A 22,720-nucleotide genomic window follows, 5' to 3' on the forward strand; every position below is an offset into this window, starting at 1 on the left:
AAGGGGTCACTGGCTCAGCTGGAAGCCCCAGTCAAGGCACATATGACAAAGCAATCAACATATAGCTAAAGTGCCTCAACAAAGAACTGATGCTTCTCATCTCTCTCCCTTCCTGTCTGTCTGTCCCTATCTGTTCCTCTCTCTGTCTCTGTCTCTTTCGCTAAAAAAAAAAAAAAAAGATAATAAAAATAAAAATTTTAATTCTGTGTAACTCTAGATTCTCCCGAAATATTTGACTATCAAAATTTTTCATGCCTGATCAGGTGCTGGTGCAGTGGATAGAGCGTCGGACTGGGATGCAGAGAACCCAGGGTTGAGACCCCGAGGTCGCCAGCTTGAGTGTGGGTTCATCTGATTTGAGCAAAAGCTCACCAGCTTGGACCCAAGGTCGCTGGCTCTAGCAAGGGGTTATCAGTCTGCTGAAGGCCTGCGGTCAAGGCACATATGAGAAAGCAATCAATGAACAACTAAGGTCTCGCAGTGAAAAACTGATGATTGATGCTCTCATCTCTCTTCATTCCTGTCTGTCTGTTCCTGTCCATCCCTCTCTCTGACTCTTTCTCTGTGTCCCTGTAAAAAAAAAAAAAATTTCATGAGGACTGTTAACTTCCTGAAAGCAACTTGTGTTCCTCCGAGGAAATGCCAGTGTGGGCCTGGCCCAAGGTAAGCTCTCACTAATGACTATAGCCCAGATGGATGCTTTCCTGAGCAGTAATGCTAGTGACAGCACAGCCTGAATAGTAAAATACCTCTAGGCTCCTGAGGAAAGTAGAGGTTCAGGAGGAAGGGGAACAGGGGGCAAAGTCAAAGCCGCTCTAATCAAAGCAAGGGGCCGAGGAGGGAGCCAACACAAGATGGGCAAATTAGCTTTGCTGGTGTAAGTTAACATTACCTTCAAGTTTGTGATTCAGGTGGTGGTTTCCAGGAGGAAAAGGGTGCCTTGGATTATGAAAAATAAAGTGTAAGATCCTGTTATTAAACTTGTGTTTCAATCAGTAAGAGTCTCTTAGTTCTGCCTGCTATAACGGAAAACCATAGACTGATGGTTGAAAACGACACATTCATTTCTCACAGTTCCGGAGGTTGGGAAGTTCAAGATCAAGGTGCTGGCAGATTCAGTGTCTGCTAAGAGATCTTTTCCTGGTTTTCAGACAGCAACCTTCTCACTGTGTGCTCCCATGGTGAAAAGAAAGAGAGTCTGGTCTCCTTCTCTTCTTATAAAAACTATCCCGTCGCAAAGATCTACCTTCATGACCTCATCTAAACCTAATCGCTTCCCAAAGACCCACTTCCTAATACTATTACATTAGAGATTAGGCCTTCAATATTTGAATTTGGAGGGGACAAAAACATTCAGTCTGTAGCCGTCTCTAAATGCTATGTTAATTGCGTTAACAATTATCGTAAAAGATTTTTGTCCCATTATGCTTAAGAATACAAGCTGCTGAACAAAATATGTCAACAACTGTGAAGCTGTTCCCAACCTGCTCAGACACCACCAGGGAACATGCAGGGCAACTTCATCACCAAACTCCCACACCTAACAAAGTGAGACAAGAACAATTAAAAATGACACTTGCCCTGCCTCTGGGGGGCTGACAGCCTGAGATGACAAACCACCAGAGAGCAAACAGAAAAGAAAGACAGGTTTTGAGAAAAGCACATATCCATTTTAGGGCAAAACACACTACAGTGATAATCATTTGATGCTATATTGCTTTCTAACTAATAAAATCTGCAAATGTACAAGTTAAGACAGCAATATTGTCCCCGAAGTGTCAATAGTGGTAACTGAAAAATCCAACAGCAACAATACCAATTAACAATAAGGCTACATTTGTATTCAGTGGTGGGATTAAAATAATTTAACAACCAGTTCTCTGCCCTAATGACCGTTTTAAGTATAAAAAAACAATATACTGAGAGGTAGTTTATTATTTCATGTATTTAATACTTAAATAAGAACAATGAAAGAGGTATACAAAACTAGATTATGTTATAAGAAAGACTTTTAAAATATTAGTGAAAAATATTAAATAATACCTGACCAAAAAAATAATAAAACTGTTATTTAAGATATTTCTGGCCCTGGCCAGTTAGCTCAGTGGTAGAACATCCACCTGGCATGTGAATGTTCCAGGTTTGATTCCAGTCAGGGCACACAGGAGAAGTGCCCATCTGCTTCTCCCTGCCTCCATGCCTCTTGCTCTTGCTTCTCTCTCCCTTTTTCTACCTCTCCTGCAGCCATGGCTCGATTGGAGCAAGTTTGCCCCTGACACTGAGGATGGTTCTGTGGCCTCTGCCTCAGGCACTAAAAAAAGCTTGGTTGGAGCAATGGAGCAATGTCCCCAAATGGGCAGAGCATCACCCCCCAGTGGACTTGCCAGGTGGATCCCGGTTGGGGTATATGAGGGAGTCTGTCTCTGCCTCCTCTCCTCTCACTGAATTAAAAAAAAAGTTTTTTCCATATTGCTTCTTGATTGGTGTACTCACTTGCAATTTTTTTCACCTATGGAGAGAATGAACATTACTACAGGTGCTTAGAATACACTGTTGCACAGATGAACATTAAAAAAGAGTAAGGAATGTAAATTTGTGGTTTCCATGTTGGGTGGCTGCCCAAGCCACCAGAATATACTGATTAACAACTAGTTCACTGAACTCAACAAACAATTAGGTATTGGTTCTGCTGAACCAGAGCAAACCAGCTGAATCCGCCACTGTTTGTATTCCATGAGCTCCTTTGGATTTGATGCCTATGTGTGACTTCCCCTTGTATCATGACATATTCACTGCTCATGGCCATCATTCTTTTTTTTTTTAATAAATAAATTTTTATTAATTTTAATGGGGTGACATCAATAAATCAGGGTACATATATTCAAAGAAAACATGTCAGGTTATTTTGTCATTCAATTCTGTTGTATACCCATCACCCAAAGTCAGATTGTCCTCTGTCACTTTCTATCTAGTTTTCTTTGTGCCCCTCCCCCTTCCCCTCCCCCTCTCCCTTCTTCCCTCCCCCTGCCCCCCGTAACCACCACACTCTTGCCCATGTCTCTTAGTCTCATTTTTATGTCCCACCAATGTATGGAATCCTGCAGTTCTTGTTTTTTTCTGATTTACTTATTTCACTCCGTGTAATGTTATCAAGATGCCACCATTTTGTTGTAAGTGATCCAATGTCATCATTTCTTATGGCTGAATAGTATACCATGGTGTATATGTGCCACATCTTATTTATCCAGCCTTCTATTTTTTTTTTACAGTGGTTAAAGCCTTTAAGCAAAATCTTGGCAATATACAGCAAGACTCCATAAAAGAGTAGTGTCCTTAACATGTTCACCAAATCCAAATTGGCCCTAACACCATGCCAAATCCCTGAAAAATGTAACCCAACCCCAGTTCAGTCTGTAAAGAGCTGTCACAAGGAGCAGGAGTCCAGGAAAAGTCCACATCCAGAAAAAGTCCGCATGGCACTGGAATTGTTGTCACAATTCTATACTTTGCAGCTCACGTCCAAGTCCCAATGACTGCTCATCTAGCTGGTAATGATTCAGGTAGATTGGAAAAGCCATCTGTAGCATGTGTGGAGATGGAGCTTCTGTTCTCCTCTGCCTGGAGAGATGAGACCAGGTTGCTTTTCCCTGGAGCTCTGCGACTGTGGTTTGGTAAAGAGAACTTTGGGATACACTAAGCTGGGTGGCAAAGGTAGATTCATAATAGAAGTTGGCAAAAGGGGGAAAGAGAGCTCTAAATTAGAAGTAGGTCCCAGCCTGAAATATGAGTGGGGCATTGAGGTAGGAGGAATAAAGGAAACACTATATATTAAACAAAGCAGCAGAAAATAGGACTATCAACACCCCCAACAGAGATCTTCGAGGGAAGAATAAAAAAAACTGACTATTCGGGCAAGACATAGTTAAGTGGCCTTCATGCAAATGAGATCAGTTTACCTGCTTCTTGGAAGAAATACCCTAGGCTCATGTCGTAGATGGGCCAATGGCCCTGGGCACCTTCAGCCTTCAGTGGCAAACCCCAGCATTCTGGGCAAGGTTAGGTCATAGGTGGCTGAAGCAGGGCTGGAAGAGATTGAACCCTCCCTTAGAGGAGTGAAGGGAAAGCCTGCCTTCCAGCGTCCCTGTTTCCTCACAGCAAAGGCATGTAAGCCTGGCAGGTTTTAGCTCAATGACTTTCCTATTCACTATTGAAGCAGGACCCAGATGGAATCCTATGAGACCCCTTTGGGGTGTTGGAGCCTTTAAGGGCATATCCTAAAAGCTGGTAGTTCCCCTGATCTCTACTGGACTTTTTCTGCCTCTTGGTACCTTAAAAGCCATGCTCAGAAGATCTCACTGAGGAGTTTGAGGATCCCCATTTGCCTATATAAACCTTTTCCGTATATCTGGAGCTATTTGGAAAAAGACAAAACAGTGTTATTAGCTGGATCAAATAAAGAAGGTAGTAGTTTGCAGGAGAAAAAGATTTGGCATCTCCTATTTATCAGCATTCAAAAGAAATTTAAAACTTTTTTAAGTAAAAAGCATGATACGGTAGACCTGTAGGAGTTCCAGGATATAACTCCCCCCTTTTAAATTTTTTTAAATTGACCTTAAAATATTTGCTGGGTACCTTGACTTTAAAGATTGTAAGAAATACACATAATTTGAAAGATTTGACAAAATACAGTAAATGCTTTTGCTCCATATGCAGGAGCATTGTCAGTTTAACTAGTTTAGGAAATCCAGTAATAGAACAATGCATACAGACAATGAGCTATAACATGCTTAGCAGCCTCTCCTGTTCTGACAGAGGTTACTATAAATCCAGAATAGGTATCCACTGTAACGTGGACATAGGACTGTTTGCCAAATAAAGGTATATGAGTAACATCCATTTGCCAAAGTTGTCCTGGTAGGAGTCCTTGAGGGTTAACTCCAAATGAGGGGGCAGTATAGGACCCCTTGGACAGGATTTACCAATCTGCCGTGCTGCTTCCCAAGAAAGTTGAAACTGTTTACACAGGGCTGCAGCGTTCTGGTGATGAATAGTATGAGACTGAATTGCTCGATCTGTCATGGTTGCTCCAAATAATTTTCTTTTGAGTAGCTTGATCAACAAGGGCATTCCCTTGTGCTAAAGCTCCAGGGAGCATAGAGTGAGCTCGAGTATGTCCTATAAAACATGGAGCTCTATGTTGACATACAAGTCTTTGAAGAAGGAGGAACTGCTGAAATAGTTCATCAGCAGTTGTCCCTAAGACAGCAGTCTTTATAGTGGAAACAACCATAAGTAAATATTTGCTGTCTGTATATAGATTAAAGGAGGAATATAGCGAATGCTGAAAAGCCATGATAATGGCATATAATTCTAGTCTTTGAGCTGATTTTAAGTTGACTGTTTCAGTATAAAGTTGTCCATTGATTTACAAAAGCGATTTGCCATTTAGTGGAAGTTTCCTAGAGCTATTGTTGTTGATCCTTTGAAAAAAGGAACAACAATAATTTTGAGGCTCAAAATCTATAAGCTGTAAGGGTCGCCTATGCCCCTTGATAATCCAGGAGGTGACAAGATCAAAATATGGAAGTGTATTCCATGGGCTATTAGATGGTTCAATGTGCCCAAGCTGTAGCTGCTCTTGTACCAATTGAGCAGCTGCCCTAAGTTTCTCCTGAGAAAGGGGCCATTGGTCTACCCATACAGGATTATCTGATTTCCAAGTAATTGAGTCTGCACAATGCATTATTGGGGTAGCAGGAGCTACCAAGGCCCTTATGCTAAATTTTTTTTAAATTTTATTTATTCATTTTAGAGAGGAGAGAGAGTGGGAGAGAGAGAGACAGAGAGAGAGAGGAGAGAGAGACGGGGGGAGGAGCTGGAAGCATCAACTCCCATATGTGCCTTGACCAGCAAGCCCAGGGTTTCGGCGACCTCAGCATTTCCAGGTTGACACTTTTTCCACTGCTCTACCACAGGTCAGGCCCCTGTGCTAAATTTTGATATCCTAATCCACACCTTCTGGTATTGGGTGCCACTTCTATGGGGGTGAGAATTCCTCGCTGTTCTTTCCCTAGTCCCTTGGTGGGCAAAAATCCTCGATCAAGCATCTGAGTACTGACTAAACCATTAGGACTGACAAGCAATGCTCCCGTGTTTTTCAAAACATTTCTACCCCACAAATTAACTGGCCATCCAGGAAGCACATAAGGCTTAAAAAATCCAGAATGACCTTCTTAATCTTCCCAATGTAAAAAACTAGAACTTTGTTGAGGGGATTTACTCTGTCCTATACCTTGTAATTCTGTGGCTGCTGCATGAGTGGGCCAGGAAGGAGGCCAATGTAGCTTAGCAATAACAGATACATCAGCTCTAGTATCTAAAAGTCCTTTGAATTTATGCCCATGTATTGTTAGTTCCATTTCAGGGTGTTCCTGACCTATTTTTTTAAATCCAATTGGCAAAATCAGAGGAGCCAAATCACCAATTTTCTTGGGGCCCCTTTTGCAGGATGTGGCCATAGCCATCATTCTTTTTTTTTTGCATTTTTTTTTTTTTTTGCATTTTTCTGAAGCTGGAAACAGGGAGAGACAGTCAGACTCCCGCATGCGCCCACCATGGGGCGACGCTCTGCCCACCAGGGGGCGACGCTCTGCCCATCCTGGGCATCGCCATGTTGCGACCAGAGCCACTCTAGCGCCTGAGGCAGAGGCCACAGAGCCATCCCCAGCGCCCGGGCCATCTTTGCTCCAATGGAGCCTTGGCTGCGGGAGGGGAAGAGAGAGACAGAGAGGAAGGAGGGGAGAGGGGTGGAGAAGCAAATGGGCGCTTCTCCTGTGTGCCCTGGCCAGGAATCGAAACCGGGTCCTCCGCACGCTAGGCCGACACTCTACCGCTGAGCCAACCGGCCAGGGCCATAGCCATCATTCTTGACCTTTGCGGAATATGTGATCAGGAGCCCAGTCTGCAGGTCCCTGGGAACCCTCCAATGTCTGAGCAGAGACCAAGTAAAAATGATAAGAGGGCTCTCAGCACCTCAAATACTGTACAGAGATTCTGAGATCACAGGTTATGAATCACTGGTCTACCAATGGCAGTGATTTTTTTTTTTTTTTGCAGAAATAGAAAAAGCCATCCTAAAATTCATATGGAATCTCAAAGGATTCTGAATAGCCAAAACAATCTTGAGAAAGAAGAACAAAGCTGGAGGCTTCATACTTTCTGGTTTCAAAACATATTACAAAGTTATAATAATCAAAACAGTATGGTACTGGCACAAAGGGTAATGGAACAGAATAAGAACCCCAAAATAAGCCCTAATGTATATGATCAAATGATTTTCTTTTTTTTTTTTAATAATGTTCTTTTTTTATTTTTATTTTTATTTTTTACAGAGACAGAGAGAGAGTCAGAGAGAGGGATAGACAGGGACAGACAGACAGGAATGGAGAGAGATGAGAAGCATCAATCATTAGTTTTTCATTACGCATTGCAGCACCTTAGTTGTTCATTGATTGCTCTCTCATACGTGCCTTGACTGCAGGCCTTCAGCAGACCAAGTAACCCCTTGCTGAAGCCAGTGACCTTGGGTTCAAGCTGGTGGGTTTTTCCTCAAACCAGATGAGCCCATGCTCAAGCTGGCGACCTCGAGGTCTCGAACCTGGGTCCTCTGCATCCCAGTCCGATGCTCTATCCACTGCGCCACCGCCTGGTCAGGCAAATGATTTTCAATAAGGGTGCCAAGATAATGCAATGAAGAAAGGGCAACCTTTCAACAAATTGTGCTGGAAAAACTGAATAGCCACATGCAAAAGAATGAAGATGGACACTTACCTTATGTCACCATCAGGAAGATTACACAGTGATTTCTTTCTTTCTTTCTTTTTTTTTTTTTTTACAGAGACAGAGAGAGAGTCAGAGAGAGGGATAGATAGAGACAGACAGATGGGAACAAAGACAAATGAGAAGCATCAATCATCAGTTTTTTGTTGTGACACCTTAGTTGTTCATTGATTGCTTTCTCATATGTGCCTTGACCGTAGGCCTTCAGCAGACTGAGTAACCCCTTGCTCGAGCCAGTGACCTTGGGTCCAAGCTTTGCTCAAGCCAGATGAGCCCGCACTCAAGCTGGAGACCTCAGGGTCTCGAACCTGGGTCTTTCGCATCCCAGTCCGACACTATATCCACTGCGCCACTGCCTGGTCAGGCCACAGTGATTTCTTCAGGTGAGTGTCAACACCGAAGGACTCCCCAGAATGCATCCTTGGGTCTTAGTTTGAAAAAAATTTCCAGTCTAAACCTGAGCCTTATAACCTGTTTTTGTATAACAGCTCCCTTTGGTGGTCTGGTGAAGGCCATAATAGGTATTTTGCATTAAAAAATGCATAAGGGCCCTGGCCAGTTGGCTCAGTGGTAGAGCATTGGCCTGGCGTGCAGAAGTCCCAGGTTCGATTCCCGGCCAGGGCACACAGGAGAAGCGCCCATCTGCTTCTCCACCCCTCCCCCTCTCCTTCCTCTCTGTCTCGCTCTTCCCCTCCCGCAGCCGAGGCTCCACTGGAGCAAAGATGGCCCGGGTGCTGGGGATGGCTCCTCGGCCTCTGCCCCAGGTGCTAGAGTGGCTCTGGTCGCAACAGAGCGATGCCCCGGAGGGGCAGAGCATCGCCCCTTGGTGGGCAGAGCGTCGCCCCCTGGTGGGCGTGCCGGGTGGATCCCGGTCGGGTGCATGCGGGAGTCTGTCTGACTGTCTCTCCCCGTTTCCGGCTTCAGAAAAATACAGGGAAAAAAAATGCATAGGATTGCAAAGGAAACCAATTATATTGAAATTTGGTTATCAAAATATTAAAAAGCAAAAATGTGATATTGATATGTGCTGCTTCATGCACACATTAAGGAGGTATTGCCAGGTCTAATAACTGTTGAAATTTCTAAGTAGTTATTGGTATAATTAATAGTTTGTGATATCGTCAACAACTGTAAAATCATGTAAAAGTATCTGTGATTCCTATAGATGACAAATTTTACTATTTCATAAAACTATGAACTTATAGTATTTCATAAAATATTTCACACATTTTAGAGTAGGTTAGCAAAAATAGAGATCTAACTTTTCCCCAAGTTTACCAACCCCTGAATTCTGTCCGTGGGCCCCTAAGAGGTCCTGAGGATCCCAGGCAAGGACCCTTGACCTAAACTTTACCTAAATAAAGTGCTTAAAGTTATACACACATTTTCAAGATTAACGGAAGGCTTGGGTGATTAAGGAGCTGCCCAGGTACATGGACCAGGTTTCATGAAGGAGCATGGCCTGGACCCAAACCCAGGCCTCTTGGCCAGTAGGTCTCTGAACCCCTGCGGCACCAACGACAAGAAGCTCGACTGTCCTGGCATAATGAGTTTCTTAGCCAGAATCTCTTTTAACCCTTCCTCTTCAAAGATTCACTGCCAGGTGAGGTGTGTGTCCTCCCCTTGTTGTCGGGTACCCCTCCTGGAGGAGCCCTGACTTCTATAGCTCACTTGTGTGGCTCCCAAGCTAAGAGGAAAGGCGCTGAAGAGATTCTGCTCATCCTCCACGAGGAGGATAGGAGACTAACTCCCCAGAGCACAAGGACCTCCATGGTTGTTAGGCAACAGTCATGAGGAACAGGTCAGGATACCTCCACAGCAAGAGACCCAGCCAGTCACATGGTTGCTCTCTCTACCCATCCTCTAAATGGGAAGGGCAGAAATGTCCTAGGGTTGCTAAGCAACAGGATGGAATTCACCCATAATGGTAGCCAGAAAATTGTTATACCCTAGAAGCATGTGGCACGTGGTGTGTGAGTGAGTGAGTGTGTGTGTGTGTGTGTGTGTGTGTGTGATGTGATGCATCACTTCCCCTGGAGGTCTAGAATGGGGCAGAAAATGTCAAATTTCCAAAATTGCCTAAAGGAGCATTTGGGGTTCCAGCTAGGCTGGCTATGGAGACTGGGGCTCACTGCAGAGGACGTTGGAGGTGCCCCTTTCCTGGGATCTCACTCTTCTTCCACACCAGGTCCTGTCAAAATCTGTTCTCCTTTCATGGTCAAGGTGCTAAAAGGGGCTGATAAACAAATCCATCATATAACCCAATCGATACATAAAGACTTCACAGCTGCTCCAGGCAGTGTAGGGTAGAGAACAGACTGAGAAGCAAGCTCTCTGCATCCACTCCCTGGACAGCCTCTCAGAGGCTGTGTGACAGCCTTCTCTGAGCCTCAGCCTCCATTTTGATAAAATGAAGTAGTGAAATCCACCAGAAAGTCACTAGGAGAATCAAACATGTAGGTCAGCCTGAATCTAACAGTGAGGAAACCATCAGAAAATTCAAATTAAGGAACATTCTGCAAACAACTAATTTGAATGCTTCAAAATATTAATGGTATGAAAGACCAAAGGTGGATGGGGGCAGGGGAAAGTGGGAGACTATTCTAGATAAGACTGAGAAGTTATGATAACTAACAATAGTGCATGATCTTTGGATTTAAAAAACAAAATTTGAATAACATTAACTGGACTTATGACAACTAACTATAGTGCATGATCTTTGGATTTAAAAAGTAAAATATGAATAACATTAACTGGACAACGGGGAAATTTTAAATGTGGAATTATATAATACTGTTATATTACTGTAAAATATCTTAGGTTTGATTATACTATAATATTGGGTTATATACTATAATTTTTTTTCTTTAGGAGATACATGCTGAAATATTTTGGGGGCAAAGCATGACAAAGTCTGTAATCTATTCTGAAATAGTTTAGAAAAACATATATATTTATACAAAGAGATAAAACCAATGTGGCCAAATGTGAACTGGTGAATCTAGGTCTATGGGTGTTTGCTGTACTATTTTTACAACTTCTATGTAAGTTTGAACATTCTCAAAATAAAAAATAGGAGGAAAGCTGTTCCACCATCTCTTTGCACAGGGCTTGGCACAAGAGGCAGTTAATAAATGACAGCTCCTCACTATGATTGTCTGACTTTTGTATCTACATAGGGATGATTTCTTAAACCAAAAGAATGACTATAGAACAGTGGAATGACAGGCTCTGCCACGGGGTGAAAGCAAGACTCAGGCCGCTGAAGCCTGGCTGGAACCTCCACCCCACTCAGCCTGGCCCCATAAGGGTGATGAAGTCCTCCCTTCACTCTGGGAGGAGGATGTCTGGACCTATGCAGCCCAGGTCCAGGGCCATGTTTACAGCCTGGCCTTCAGACTTCTCCACTGTGGAAGGTAAGAGATTAGAGGTGATAATGACACCTTTAATCTCAGGATTCACGGAGCAGGCACCCAAGTGCGAAACGTGGAAAGTAGATAGTACCTTTGTGAGAATAAGAAAGAAATGCTCACCTGACCAGATGGTGGCATAGTGGATAGAGCATTGGTCTGGTATTCTGAAGACCCAGGTTTGAAACCCCAAGGTTGTTGGCTGGAGTGCAGGCTCAATGGCTTGAGCATGGGATCACAGACATGACCCCATGATCACTTGCTTGAGCCCAAAGGTGCTGGCTTGAAGCCCAAGGTCACTGGCTTGAGCAAAGGGTCATTGACTCGGCTGGAGCTCCCCAGTCAAGTCACATATGAGAAAGCAATCAATGAACAACTAAGGTGCCACAACTGAGTTGATGCTTCTCATCTCTTGCCCTTCCTATCGCTCTCTCTCCAGAGAGAGAGAGAAAAAGAAGGGAGGGAGGGACGGAGGGAGGGAAGGAAGGAAGGAAGGAAGGAAGGAAGGAAGGAAGGAAGGAAGGAAGGAAGGAAGGAATTGGGAGGAATTGGGAGGAAGGAAGGAAGGAAGGAAGGAAGGAAGGAAGGAAGGAAGGAAGGAAGGAAGGAATTGGGAGGAAGGAAGGAAGAAATTGGGAGGAAGGAAGGAAGGAAGGAAGGAAGGAAGGAAGGAAGGAAGGAAGGAAGGAAGGAGAAATGTTCCCTCCTCTGGGAGACCCAGCCTGTGACCAGGCATTGCTACCCTGATTAATCCCTTCTATGTAATATTAACTTCCACTTATTAAATGCCAGGCATGCTCTGTGAGTTATTTTGAAACCTTACAACTCTTCAAGATGTAATTTAGCCCTTTTCACTTGTGGGGAAACAGGCTCAGAAAGGTTTAGGCTTGTTCAACTGGTCCAGCTAGTGATGAGTGTCTGAGCAAGACAGCAAGTATCTGAATCCAGGACTTCCTGACTCCTAAACCCTCAGCCCACTGCTGCTTTCCAGCCTCCTGCTTGTTCAGAGTTCAAGGCTGTGTAAAACTGCTTTCCCCATGTGGTCTTCAAGTCCCCATAAGGTAGCAAACGTGACAGGTGAGGAAACAGACTTAGAGAAGGGAATTGCTCAAGATCATCAGAGGCTTGTGGCAGAGTCTGGACTGGAATAAAGGAATTGGGTCACTCTGTGTCCTCAATACCCTAAGGGACACCTCCCTAACAACAATTAGTGGCTGAGACTCACCTCCTGTGGATTAGGAACAAATGAATGTGACTCCCTTCTACCTCTGTTTTAGAGAAGCCATTTGACTGCTGGAAGTTCCTCCTTTTTGGAGGGGATTACTCTTCGACTGTCACCTTTCAGGACATCTGTTTCTCACTTGGCTTTGTTTCTGCCAGTCCAAGTGGCACCCCTTCTCTCCTGTATCTCAGCAAGCCCAGGACCCGGCCCTGCCTGGGCCACTTCCTCCATCTGCCAAACCTCTGCTATTGCTTCCTGAGCGGAACATCTCTCTTTCCTTCCAATATCCTCCTTTTAAGAAGCAATATGCTAACTGCCAGATGTTCACTGTGATTCCTGATTTCTCTTCCTGCAGAAGTTCCTTTAGTCCCCCTGCTGCCATTTACTCATCCATCCATTTATGCCTTCATCCACCAATCCACACATCCATCCATCCATCCACTCAACTGTCCTTCCTTCCTTCCTTCCTTCCTTCCTTCCTTCCTTCCTTCCTTCCTTCCTCCCTCCCTTCCTCCCTTCCTTCCTTCCTTCCTCCCTTCCTTCCTTCCTTCCTTCCTTCCTTCCTTCCATCCATCCAGTCATCTGACCTTCCACTTATTCAACCATTATAGAGCACCTTCTATGTACCAAATATATATAAAGAGAAATGAGGCCTGATCCTTGCCTTTGGGAAACTCCCAGTCTATAGGGCAGGGACAGATAAGGAATGCCAGGGTTAAAAGCTCTCTTAGAAGTATGCAGTACTAGGGACCATGGGGCTTCTGAGGAGGGACAGGCAAGGTGTTCAGTAGCTGAGAAAAGCCTCCGGAGGGCCAGGCATCTGAGCCACAGCTGTGAGTCCCCTTTCCTGTTGTGTTCCTTCCCTGTGCACATTGCTCCTCCAGTCCTCTCCTTCATTTTGTTATGTGTGGGTGCCTGGGCTGAGGATAGTCTCAGTGAACAAAAATCAAAGAGTCCCCCCGAAAAGTTGGACAGGCCTGGCTTTTCCCTCATGACCCTCCTGCTTCAGGTAGGCCAGGTCTCTCATCTATCAGAACAGCTCTCTTTATTACTGAACACTGGCACCCAGACAGGAGACCCACTACCAGGGGATGGGCCTGCGTTGTGTCCAGCAGCTTCTGTGGAAGAGGCTAACTACAGCTTCTCATTGGTGAGAAAGGTGTGATATGCCTGGGTTGCCAGTGGTCAGCAAACCCCCAATTTGGTTTAGCTCCTCAACCAGAGAGCTTTGCCCCATTTCCCCTACCCCTGCCCAGCCAACCCCACTGTTCTTGGGCCTGCCTCAAGGGCCTTCCTCCAGACAGCCCGTGGCCCTTCGCTCAGGGACCAGCCTGGTTGCCAGCTGCCATGGACTCCTCTGCTCTGATGGTCTCTCTGGACACAGTGCTTGGCCTCTTGGGACTCTGTTGCCCCTGGGGCTCTGGCAGGGGTCCTAAGGGCAGCTCAATCTCCCCAGGACAGAGAGCAGAGAAATGATTCAGTGGATGCCCCCGGGGCTGCTGTGAGGTGGACCGTTTGGTTCCCTTCATCCATCTGTAGTCAATGAGTTGGTGGCCCAGCGGGTCTGGGAAAGCTGCTGAGCCAGTGGCAGGAGTGACACGACAGGTTCCTCCTTCTAAAGCTCTTGAAGTCCCTGATGTCTTTCTGTCCCCCAAAACCCCACCCCAAGGCTGAGGCTGGCCCAGCTTCCTACTGGAGAGTTGAAGGGCAGGGCTGACCTGACCTGACCTGGTCCTCTTTGTCTCCTCAGAGTGGCACAGTCAGGACGGATGATGTGATTCTCTTCGTCTCTTTGGAACTCCTCCGCAGACTGGCCCATGACCAGAATGTAACAAGCTCAAAAGCTCAGTAGGGCATGGCACAGAAGGCCTAGGACTTATGGGCATGCGGGTCCCTGGAAACTCACTTTAGAGAGACTTTTCTTCCCTCTCAGGCTGCCCTGGGGTTTATGTGAACCCTCGGAGTGGGAGGAGGCCTAGGCTCTGTCCTTTGGCAGGTCTGGGGATCCAGCACCCAGACTCAGCCTCTGGGTGAGTCTGCTCTCCCCTGAAAGGACGTGAGCCTATGAAAGACAGAAGCTAGGCAAAGGAGATCATCAATATTCACTCAGTGAATGGCAAAGGCACAAACCAAGGGTAATCAAACCCTGCAGGGAGTCGGGTAAACTGCAGAGGAAATACCCTGGAAATTACAGTATGGGCGTTGGAGGGCAGTGATGGCACACATCTTTCAACGCCCAAATGAAGGCAGGAGCAGTCGTCTGGCTATAAAGCCAAGGAATGACCACTGGGAAGAGTTAAGTTCAAGACGCCTCAGACATCGTAGAGGCTCTTGCTAGATCAACAGCTGTTTTTTGGTTGTTGAAAATGTCATATGTCAACAGAACTTTTGAGGACCAGTGCCCGTAAGTTAGAGTAGCCAAGTCGGGCCTGTGTGGCAGCCACGAAGGTACGTGCTCACATCTTCCTTCAAGAGGACCTACTGTGAGAAGTGTAATTATTGGCTGACAGCCCCCAGCTTTCAGTCTCCTTTTGATCTACCTCAGTGTCTGTGTCCCCGCTACCCCATTTCTTTTTTTAAAGAGATTTTATTTATTGATTTTATGGTGGGGTGGGGAGCATCATGAGAAGTATCAACTCATAATTGGTTCACTTTACTTGTTTCTTGGTTGCTGTATGTGCCTTGACCAGGCAAGCACAGGGTTTTGAACCAGCAACCTCAGTATTCCAGGTTGAACGCTTCATCCACTGTGCCACCACAGGTCAAGCCCTGCTACCCCATTTCTGCCTGAGGGGGGACTCCTCCAATAGGTCACCTTTGCTTGGGTTCCCCACTGGTCTTGCAGAGACTTTCTTAGAGCTGCACTGTAATCTGAGACTCTTCCCATGCAATTCTTCCTTTCCTTTCTCTTCCACAGATGTGAAGCTCTCCAGCCTACTCCTGCTCCCTTCTTCTTTATCCTTCACAGCTGTTTCTCCTATAAATCTCTTGCATGTCTAACTCTGCCTTGGCATCTGCTTCTCAGTGGACCTGAACTGACAGTTGTGGGGAAAACAGCTGTGTTAGGCTTGCTAGCTGGTTTCCTGGCTGCAAGCACTTTGCATGATTAGTGCATGAGCACATGGCAGAAAGCCATGTGTGTCTCTATGAAAAGCTATGAGTGCTTTCCCTCAGGGTGATTTTCCCAGATCCTCTCCCACCACTGCAACGCTGTTCCCTGATTCCCTGAGCTGCCACCTTGAGGGGTGATGTTCCTGATCCCTTGCCCTCCACTGCAAAAAATGGTTGTCCTCGCCTGTCTCTGCAAGCCTCCAATAAATGGGTATACCGCCGCTTTCTAGCTCCGCAGTTCCTCTACCATCTTCCTGAATTCAATGCGGATCTGCCTGGCTTCAACCACCAGCATTACAACCAGTGGTGGGAGTCAAATAATTTAACAACCGGCTCTCTGCCCTAATGAGCATTTTTTAAGTATAAAAAATGATATACCAAAAGGTAGTTTATTATTACATGCATTTAATACTTAAATAAGAACAGTAAAAGAGGTACACAAAACTAGATTGTTATAAGAAAGACTTTTAAGATATTAATGAAAAAATATTAAATAATACTGACAAAAAACAATTAAACTGTTATTTATTTCCAATGACACCTTGTCACCCCCTGGTTGTTTTCTCTTTATGTTATATGTTTGTTTACTGAAGTAACAAACACAAGGGAATTAAAATGTATTTCATCAAAGGTATAATGAATTTTATGAAATTAATAAATATTACAAGCATAGTTCCTCAAATTTTTTTCACCTATGGATGAAATGAACATTACTGTGAGTGCTTAGAATATGTTGTACAGATGAACGTTTAAAAAGAGTAAGGAATGTAAATGTGTGATTTCCACTTTGGGTGGCTGCCCAGGCACCCACCTTAGAGAGAACCCTGATTACAAGAGCCATTTAAACAACTGGTTTGCTGAACTCAACAAAAAATTAAGTATCGTTTTTTTCCGAACTGGTGCAAACCGGCTGAATCCCACCACTGGTTACAACAGTCTAGCATATTCATGGTCTGGGCTCAGCACTAATAGAAAGTTGATTCTCAAGGTGGGCAAATCTGGGGAATTTAATAATAGCTGGAGAGGTCTGTGGACAGAATTGCTTGTGGAGTTTTGGAAAGGAGAGCTGGAGATGTGTGCAGAAATCAGAGAAAACGAACACAATGCTTATCAGTAAATGTGACGAGCTGGATAATTTATGGTGCATGTTCACTTACAAAGGAGTAAACATTCGATGGAGCTGGGCTTTAATCCCGACCCCACCATCTCTTTGGGCCAGTCACTTAGGCTTAATTTCCTCAGCTATAAAATGGAAATAATTTTGCTTACCTCGCTGGGTTGTTGTTAGAATAAAGAGGATGCACCTGAAGTACTTGCCAGCATGCCAGGCACAGGTGCTCTGATTTCAGAGTAGCTATTGTTAATTATTAGTAGTTTCTTTAGGAAGAGAAAGAAGCCCTTTTCTCTTGCTTGAATGCAGGCGGGGGTTCAATACAAGCACAGGAACCACCCTGGGAGAGGGCGAAGGGGCTTGGCCCCCTCTGGTGATAAGCCCCCAGGTGGGGAGGGTTAGCTGCTCAACTCAGATCCCTGGTCAGTTGGCTCAGTGGTAGAGTATTAGCCCAGTGTGTGGATGTCCCAAGAGACAGAAAGGGGAAAGGGAGGGGTGGAGAAGCAGATGGTCTCTTCTCCTGTGTGCCCTGTCCAGGAATCTTTCTATCTCTCTTCTCCCGCAGCCATGACTTGATTGGTTTGAGAGCATTATCCCTGGGCACTGAGGATGGCTCCATGTAGCCTCCACCTCAGGAACTAAAAAAATAGCTAGGTTGCAAGCATAGCCCCAGATGGGCTGAGCATCAGCTCCACACGGGCGTTGCCAGGTGGATCCTGGTCAGGGCACATGTGGGACTCTATCTCCCTCCTCTTACTTGGAAAAAAAGAAAAAAATAATTTAAAAAGAAAAGGGAAGGTGAGATGGTTTCTGGGCAGTAGTATCAGGTAGGATGAAAAATGAACCAGAAATGGAGGCTGGAAGTAGAGTCAGGGCCCAGACCTGGAAGGCCAGGCCCCTTCCAGCTCCTCCCCATTCCTTTGTTCATTGCCCTCAGCCTATGAGAGAAGTTAAACAATTGCCAGCCCCATCCCCCTGTGTCCAGGAGAACTGGGCTGTTGTGATGGAGTGAGTTCTTAAAGGGACCCTTGTCCTTAGTCAGTAGCATAGGGCTTGGCTCCTTGTGAGGATGAGAGCTGACTCAATGCAAAGGGAGAATTCCAAGAAGACAGTCCGGGTGTCCAGTCTCCAATGCAAAGGGAGAATTCCAAGAAGACAGTCCGGGTGAGAAGCCCCTGCCCCATCCCTGGCAACCCAGAGCTGGCCATCCACCATACTCCCAGCTCTGGCCTAGGCACCCAGTATAAGACAGGCCACACTAGGGCCAGCTGGACCCTCACAACTCTCTGCCACCTCCTTGGCAGCTTCTTTTAATCTATTTTCCTGAAAGGAAAGGTAGATGACAAATTAAGTTCCTCAGGGGCTGACTCTAGGGTAAAAAAATCACAGTAGGTAGCATTTGTCTCAGTGGTCCCCTCATTCTCTTACCTCAAACCCTCCCTCCCCAGAGCACAGGTGTCGGATACTGGCTGTCAGGATGATCTGTGGGCTGCCACCCTCTGATGCCTGAGAGGAGAGGAGTCAATAAGCTAACCACATCTTCAGGGTACCACTCCTTCAGGGTAGCGACTGGTAAATGTCAGCTGGGCTAAACTGGACTCTTTGCAAATGAAGGAATGAAAGAACTGAGGGAAAATGTGTGCCAACACCCCAGATATGACCCCCACCTGCCCTTCAGCTTGTTAACCTCCGTGTTCATTCCCTCTTCTCTCAACTCCTGCCTTCCACCATCTCTCTCTCTCTCCAGCTCCCAGTTGGGAGCACAAAGACTTTGGGCAGGATACTTACCCTCACTGTGCCATTTTCCATGTTTCTAAACGAGGGTAACACCTGGGCTTTGGGCTGTTGTGAGGATTGAGGTGAGGTGAACACAGCAGCTGGGTTCTCTGGGTTCCACGCTACAGGCTTTGTAACGGGAACTGAGTAGCTGCTATAGGTCTGAAGTGGCAGTTCCCAGCCAAGGAGAAAGAAGCTGGAACAGAGTAGGGGTGGGGGACCCCTAAGACGCCAAAAGCTCAGAGGACTGACTGGCCAGCGGAGGAAGTGAATGCACAGGTCAAAGGGGCTCTACCCAGAGGCAGCTCTGGTCTCCAGTGCTGGGTAGACACAGTGTCCTGGCTTCTCCCCTACCCCACAGGCCGTGAAGGGACCAGATGTTCAACTAGCATCTCAAAGAACAATCATTGAACCATATGCTGGGATGGGCCCTTTTACTCACTTTGTCCTCATTAATCCTCACAATAATCAGTATAAGCAGGCGTTATTATTCCCATGAGACAGTGGAACATGTGGAGGCTCAAAGAGGTGGTCAGGGAGCTGGTGAGCAGAGGTGGGACTTCATCAGTATGGCTGACTCCAAGTACAGTGCTCTTCTGTCCTGTAGCAAGATGTACACGTTGGTTCTGCTGGGCCATGTACATGCCTATTATATGACAGCCCCTTGGCTAGGTTCTGAGAACAAGACAGACATGGTCTCAGCTTCACACAATTCAGTCTCAGTGGGGAGACTGCCAAGTAACAGGACCATTACAACAGAGCACGGTGAGTGCTATCTGAAGTCAAGTCCCCGAAGCCAAGGGCACCCTGAAGAGGGACACCTGACCCAGACAAGAGATCAGGTAAGGCCTCCTGTTGAATCATGGCAGATCCACCAGTGTCCAGAGAAGCTGCCTTCCCCAATTTCTCCAGTCAGGCCAGTAGCAAGGCTAGGTAGGTATACATCCTCCCACATCACTCACAACTTCCTCTGGTCTGAAGTCAGCAAGAGCCTGCCCCTCACTCAACCTCCTTGCCTTCCCTGTAAGTCTCAAGGACAGGGATAACTCCCCTTGCTCACATAACGATCCCCCTTTTCATCTGGGGGCCTCCTCAGTCAAGAACCATGCCTGCTTAAGAAGAGGAGCAGCCAGTGTCTCACACCCACCTCCTTCTTCAGGGACTAGGCCATGGGGGTGTGCCATTCATAATGGGGTTTGCCCTTCAGTGTCATCCAGAAGCTGAGCCTGTGATCAGGTATGGTCTCTGGGGAGCCCTCAGCTTTTCCATGGTATGTCAGTGGCTCACTAGACTGGCCCAAGCAAGTTACACTTTGTTTTCCTTTCTCTACCTACAAGCTCCCTCCTCCTGACCTGGGGAGACAGACATCTGGGAGATTTGCTGGATGCACAGGAGGGAATATCCAAGATGCTGACTTTGTATACAAAACAGCTTTATTAAAACTTTCAGCTATTAGGAAAACAAAGTCTTCACAAGTGTTCTATCAAAAATTACAAATTTTAAATAAATGTGTCAGAAAAGTGGCAGCCAGACACACCAGCCACAGTCATAATTTGGGGGGAAAGGGGGAGTGCCTAGAGCCCCAGGAAGCTGGGCACAGGGGTCTTTGGATGCCTGCCGGGCCAGGTTACCCGGAAAGAGCTTTGATTGTTTTCTTTTCCTTGGAAAAACAGAAAGAACATGGCACGTGTAGGAAATTCTGAGTCTGAAGCAGAAAGGCACAAAAGTTATTTGTAAGGCACAACTGCTAACTCATGAATGAATGGGTGATCAGAGCCACAGGGCCCCTGGCTCTGGTTGTGCTCCTGATAGGTGCCACCTCTGGATATGGTCACAGCTTAAGGTAAGGTAGATCAAGTGGACTGCACAATCCCTTCAGTCCATCTGTAGAACAGATGTGTTGCTTCACTGACAAACTGGCATCTGGCTCTGCTGCCAGGACAAGAAAGATCTCACTGGCCTCCAAGAAATCCCCCCAATGGGAGAACACCAGGCCTCCCGTCCAACCCTGTCTTCTGAGCCATGGTGGGCACCCACCCTGGACAAAAAACTTCTGAAGGCAGTCCCTGCCATCCAGACATCTGGTGACACTCCAGGCCTCAGAGCCAGGGTTTCTCTGAATGGAAGGCACAAGAGTTGGCATTGTCAAAACCAGTCCCCAACAGCTGCTGGCCCATAACCATGGTCACTGGTGACAGGCCTCCCTGGTGACATTGGGCAGTGGGTAGGCAAAGAGGGAGAAGTCCAGGATATACTTAGGCAGCACGTCCTGCAGCAGGGACCGTGGGGCACTGCACAGGTGGTAGTGCAGGCTTTCGTGGCTGGCAGGCCGGTACCAGGCCTGGCGAGCTGGGAATCGAACATGGGGTGGTGCCTGCACCCACTCCAGCACCTGGTTAGCATCAGCCTCCAGCCTCTCATAGGAGCCTACAAAGTCATAACGCACAGCACAAGGCTGGCACAGGTGGTACACGGGCATCCAATGCTCATTCATACGCTCCGGGTCCTCGTCCACTAGGTACCTCAGGAACTCAGGGAAGGTGACATCGTCTCCTGCGGGGCTGGGCCCTGCTCCTGCCCTGTACCGCCTCACAATCTCAGCCCCATAGCGTTGCTGGTACTCTCGGATCTCACCAAACTTATTGCGGTAAGCAGAGAGAAGGCGTTCCAAGGGGTCCCTCACAAACAGGAACTTGAAGTAGTGCTGCAGGCGGTAGCGAATCTCTTCAGGCCGCAGGTCTGCCAGGAACACCAGGTCATTGCGATGGTCCATCTTGAGGCGGACGTCCACGTTGTCCAAGACGCCCGCAAGCACCTTCAGCACCCGCTTCCAGTTAGAGCAGGCCACTTTGGGGACGTAGCAATAGAGGAAGCGGTAGCGATCACTCACGAGAATGTGGCGCAGCAGGGTGCGCCGCTGTCCCACCGGCAAGTCCCAAGGGTCCCGGGGCATGCCTGGTTGTCCGCACACTGCCCGCAAGGTCCGGTTCCGGATGTCCTGCCTCACCTGCAAGTCCGAATCCCCGGCATCCAGGGACAGCCCCCCAGGCCGGGGGACCGTCCCGCGCCAGGCTGCGCCCTCGCGGTTGGGAGGGTGCAGGGGAAGAGGCTTCATCTCTGCCAGGATGCCCCGCTCGATCATGAGCAGCAGCCCGCTGGAGGCCACGATCACCGCGAACATCAGCATAGACGGCAGCAGCAGGGGTGGCCCCCCCATCCCGGCCCTGGCCCTGCCCAGTGGCGTCCGTCTCAGCGCCCGGCCCAGGGGCTCCGCGCCATCTGGGGCCGCCAGAGGGGTCAACGGGCGGGGGAACATGGAGCTCCGGGGGTGGGGGCCTGCACCAGCCGGCAGACACTTGAGCTGCCTGCCAGGGAGGCGGGCTCGGGGTAGGGGCAGACTCCGAGGGTTTGGGGCCGCAGCGCTGGGCGGGATCAGAGAGGGGAGACCCCGGCACGCGCGGGGGTGGCCAGCTTCGGGGCAGAGGTTCTGGTGTAGATGAGTGGCGAGCGGCGGGCGGCGGGCGGCGGGCGGCTGGAGGGCGCGGCGGGAGACCAGGGCCGGATGTCCCGCCCGGCAGCTCCCCGCCCCCGGCCCCTCCGTGACACAGGCGCGGGGCGGGCTCAGTCGCGGGGCGGGGAGAGGGGCGGATACCCCTGCAGTGAACGGGCTAGGAGGGCCAGTGCAGACCCCAACCCGGGAGAGGGCGCCTGATGCAGGGCCGTCCTGGTCTTGGGGTAAAAAGCTGCCGAGGTCTCAAAGACCTGGGCGCGAAGAGTGCTTTAAGGGAGCGGACGGAGAGAACCTACACCCAACCACCCTGCTGCACTCTCTGGCCAGGCTGAGAGCCCTTCGAAACAGCTGGTCTGGAGGAAGCCACGCCTCCTCACCCTGCGCCAGTGCTGAGTCCAAACTTCTCAGAGGCCCGTTTCTGGCTTTAAGCAGGGTGTCCAGTGTGTTCCCCCTGCCCACCGTCCTAGCCACTCCAGTAAAGAGAAATAACCATGGCGACCCTTAAATTTAACTGTACCTGGCTGATTAGTGTTTATCCACTGGATAATTCTGAACATCCCTCCTCCAGGCATGGAGAGGTGGGCTAACTAGGTCCCTGTGGTGAGGGGGCCAATAACAAGTTCGTGTCTCCTGACCAAAGGTGTGGTCACTATACTTTGAAAAGCAGCAGCTAGCTTCCTTGCTTGAAGTTAAACATATGCTCCATGGCACCAGGTTGGCCATGTGGGCTAGAGGCAGAT

General features: G+C 47.6%; 1 protein-coding gene across 1 annotated transcript; it reads right to left on the reverse strand.

The window, feature by feature from the left end:
- Nucleotides 1–19,879: 19,879 nt before the first annotated feature.
- On the reverse strand, nucleotides 19,880–22,010 carry CHST14 (carbohydrate sulfotransferase 14). The gene has a single exon (XM_066277094.1). The coding sequence runs from the start codon at nucleotides 21,783–21,785 to the stop codon at nucleotides 20,655–20,657; it is 1,131 nt and encodes a 376-aa protein (XP_066133191.1). The 5' UTR covers nucleotides 21,786–22,010; the 3' UTR covers nucleotides 19,880–20,654.
- Nucleotides 22,011–22,720: the final 710 nt, after the last annotated feature.

The sequence above is a fragment of the Saccopteryx bilineata genome, chromosome 4 (genome assembly GCF_036850765.1).
Source record: "Saccopteryx bilineata isolate mSacBil1 chromosome 4, mSacBil1_pri_phased_curated, whole genome shotgun sequence".
Classification (NCBI taxonomy): domain Eukaryota; kingdom Metazoa; phylum Chordata; class Mammalia; order Chiroptera; family Emballonuridae; genus Saccopteryx; species Saccopteryx bilineata.

Coding starts and splice junctions, on each gene's coding strand:
- CHST14 (XM_066277094.1), bottom strand. CDS start 21,785: ATGTTCCCCCGCCCGTTGACCCCTCTGGCGGCCCCAGATGGCGCGGAG.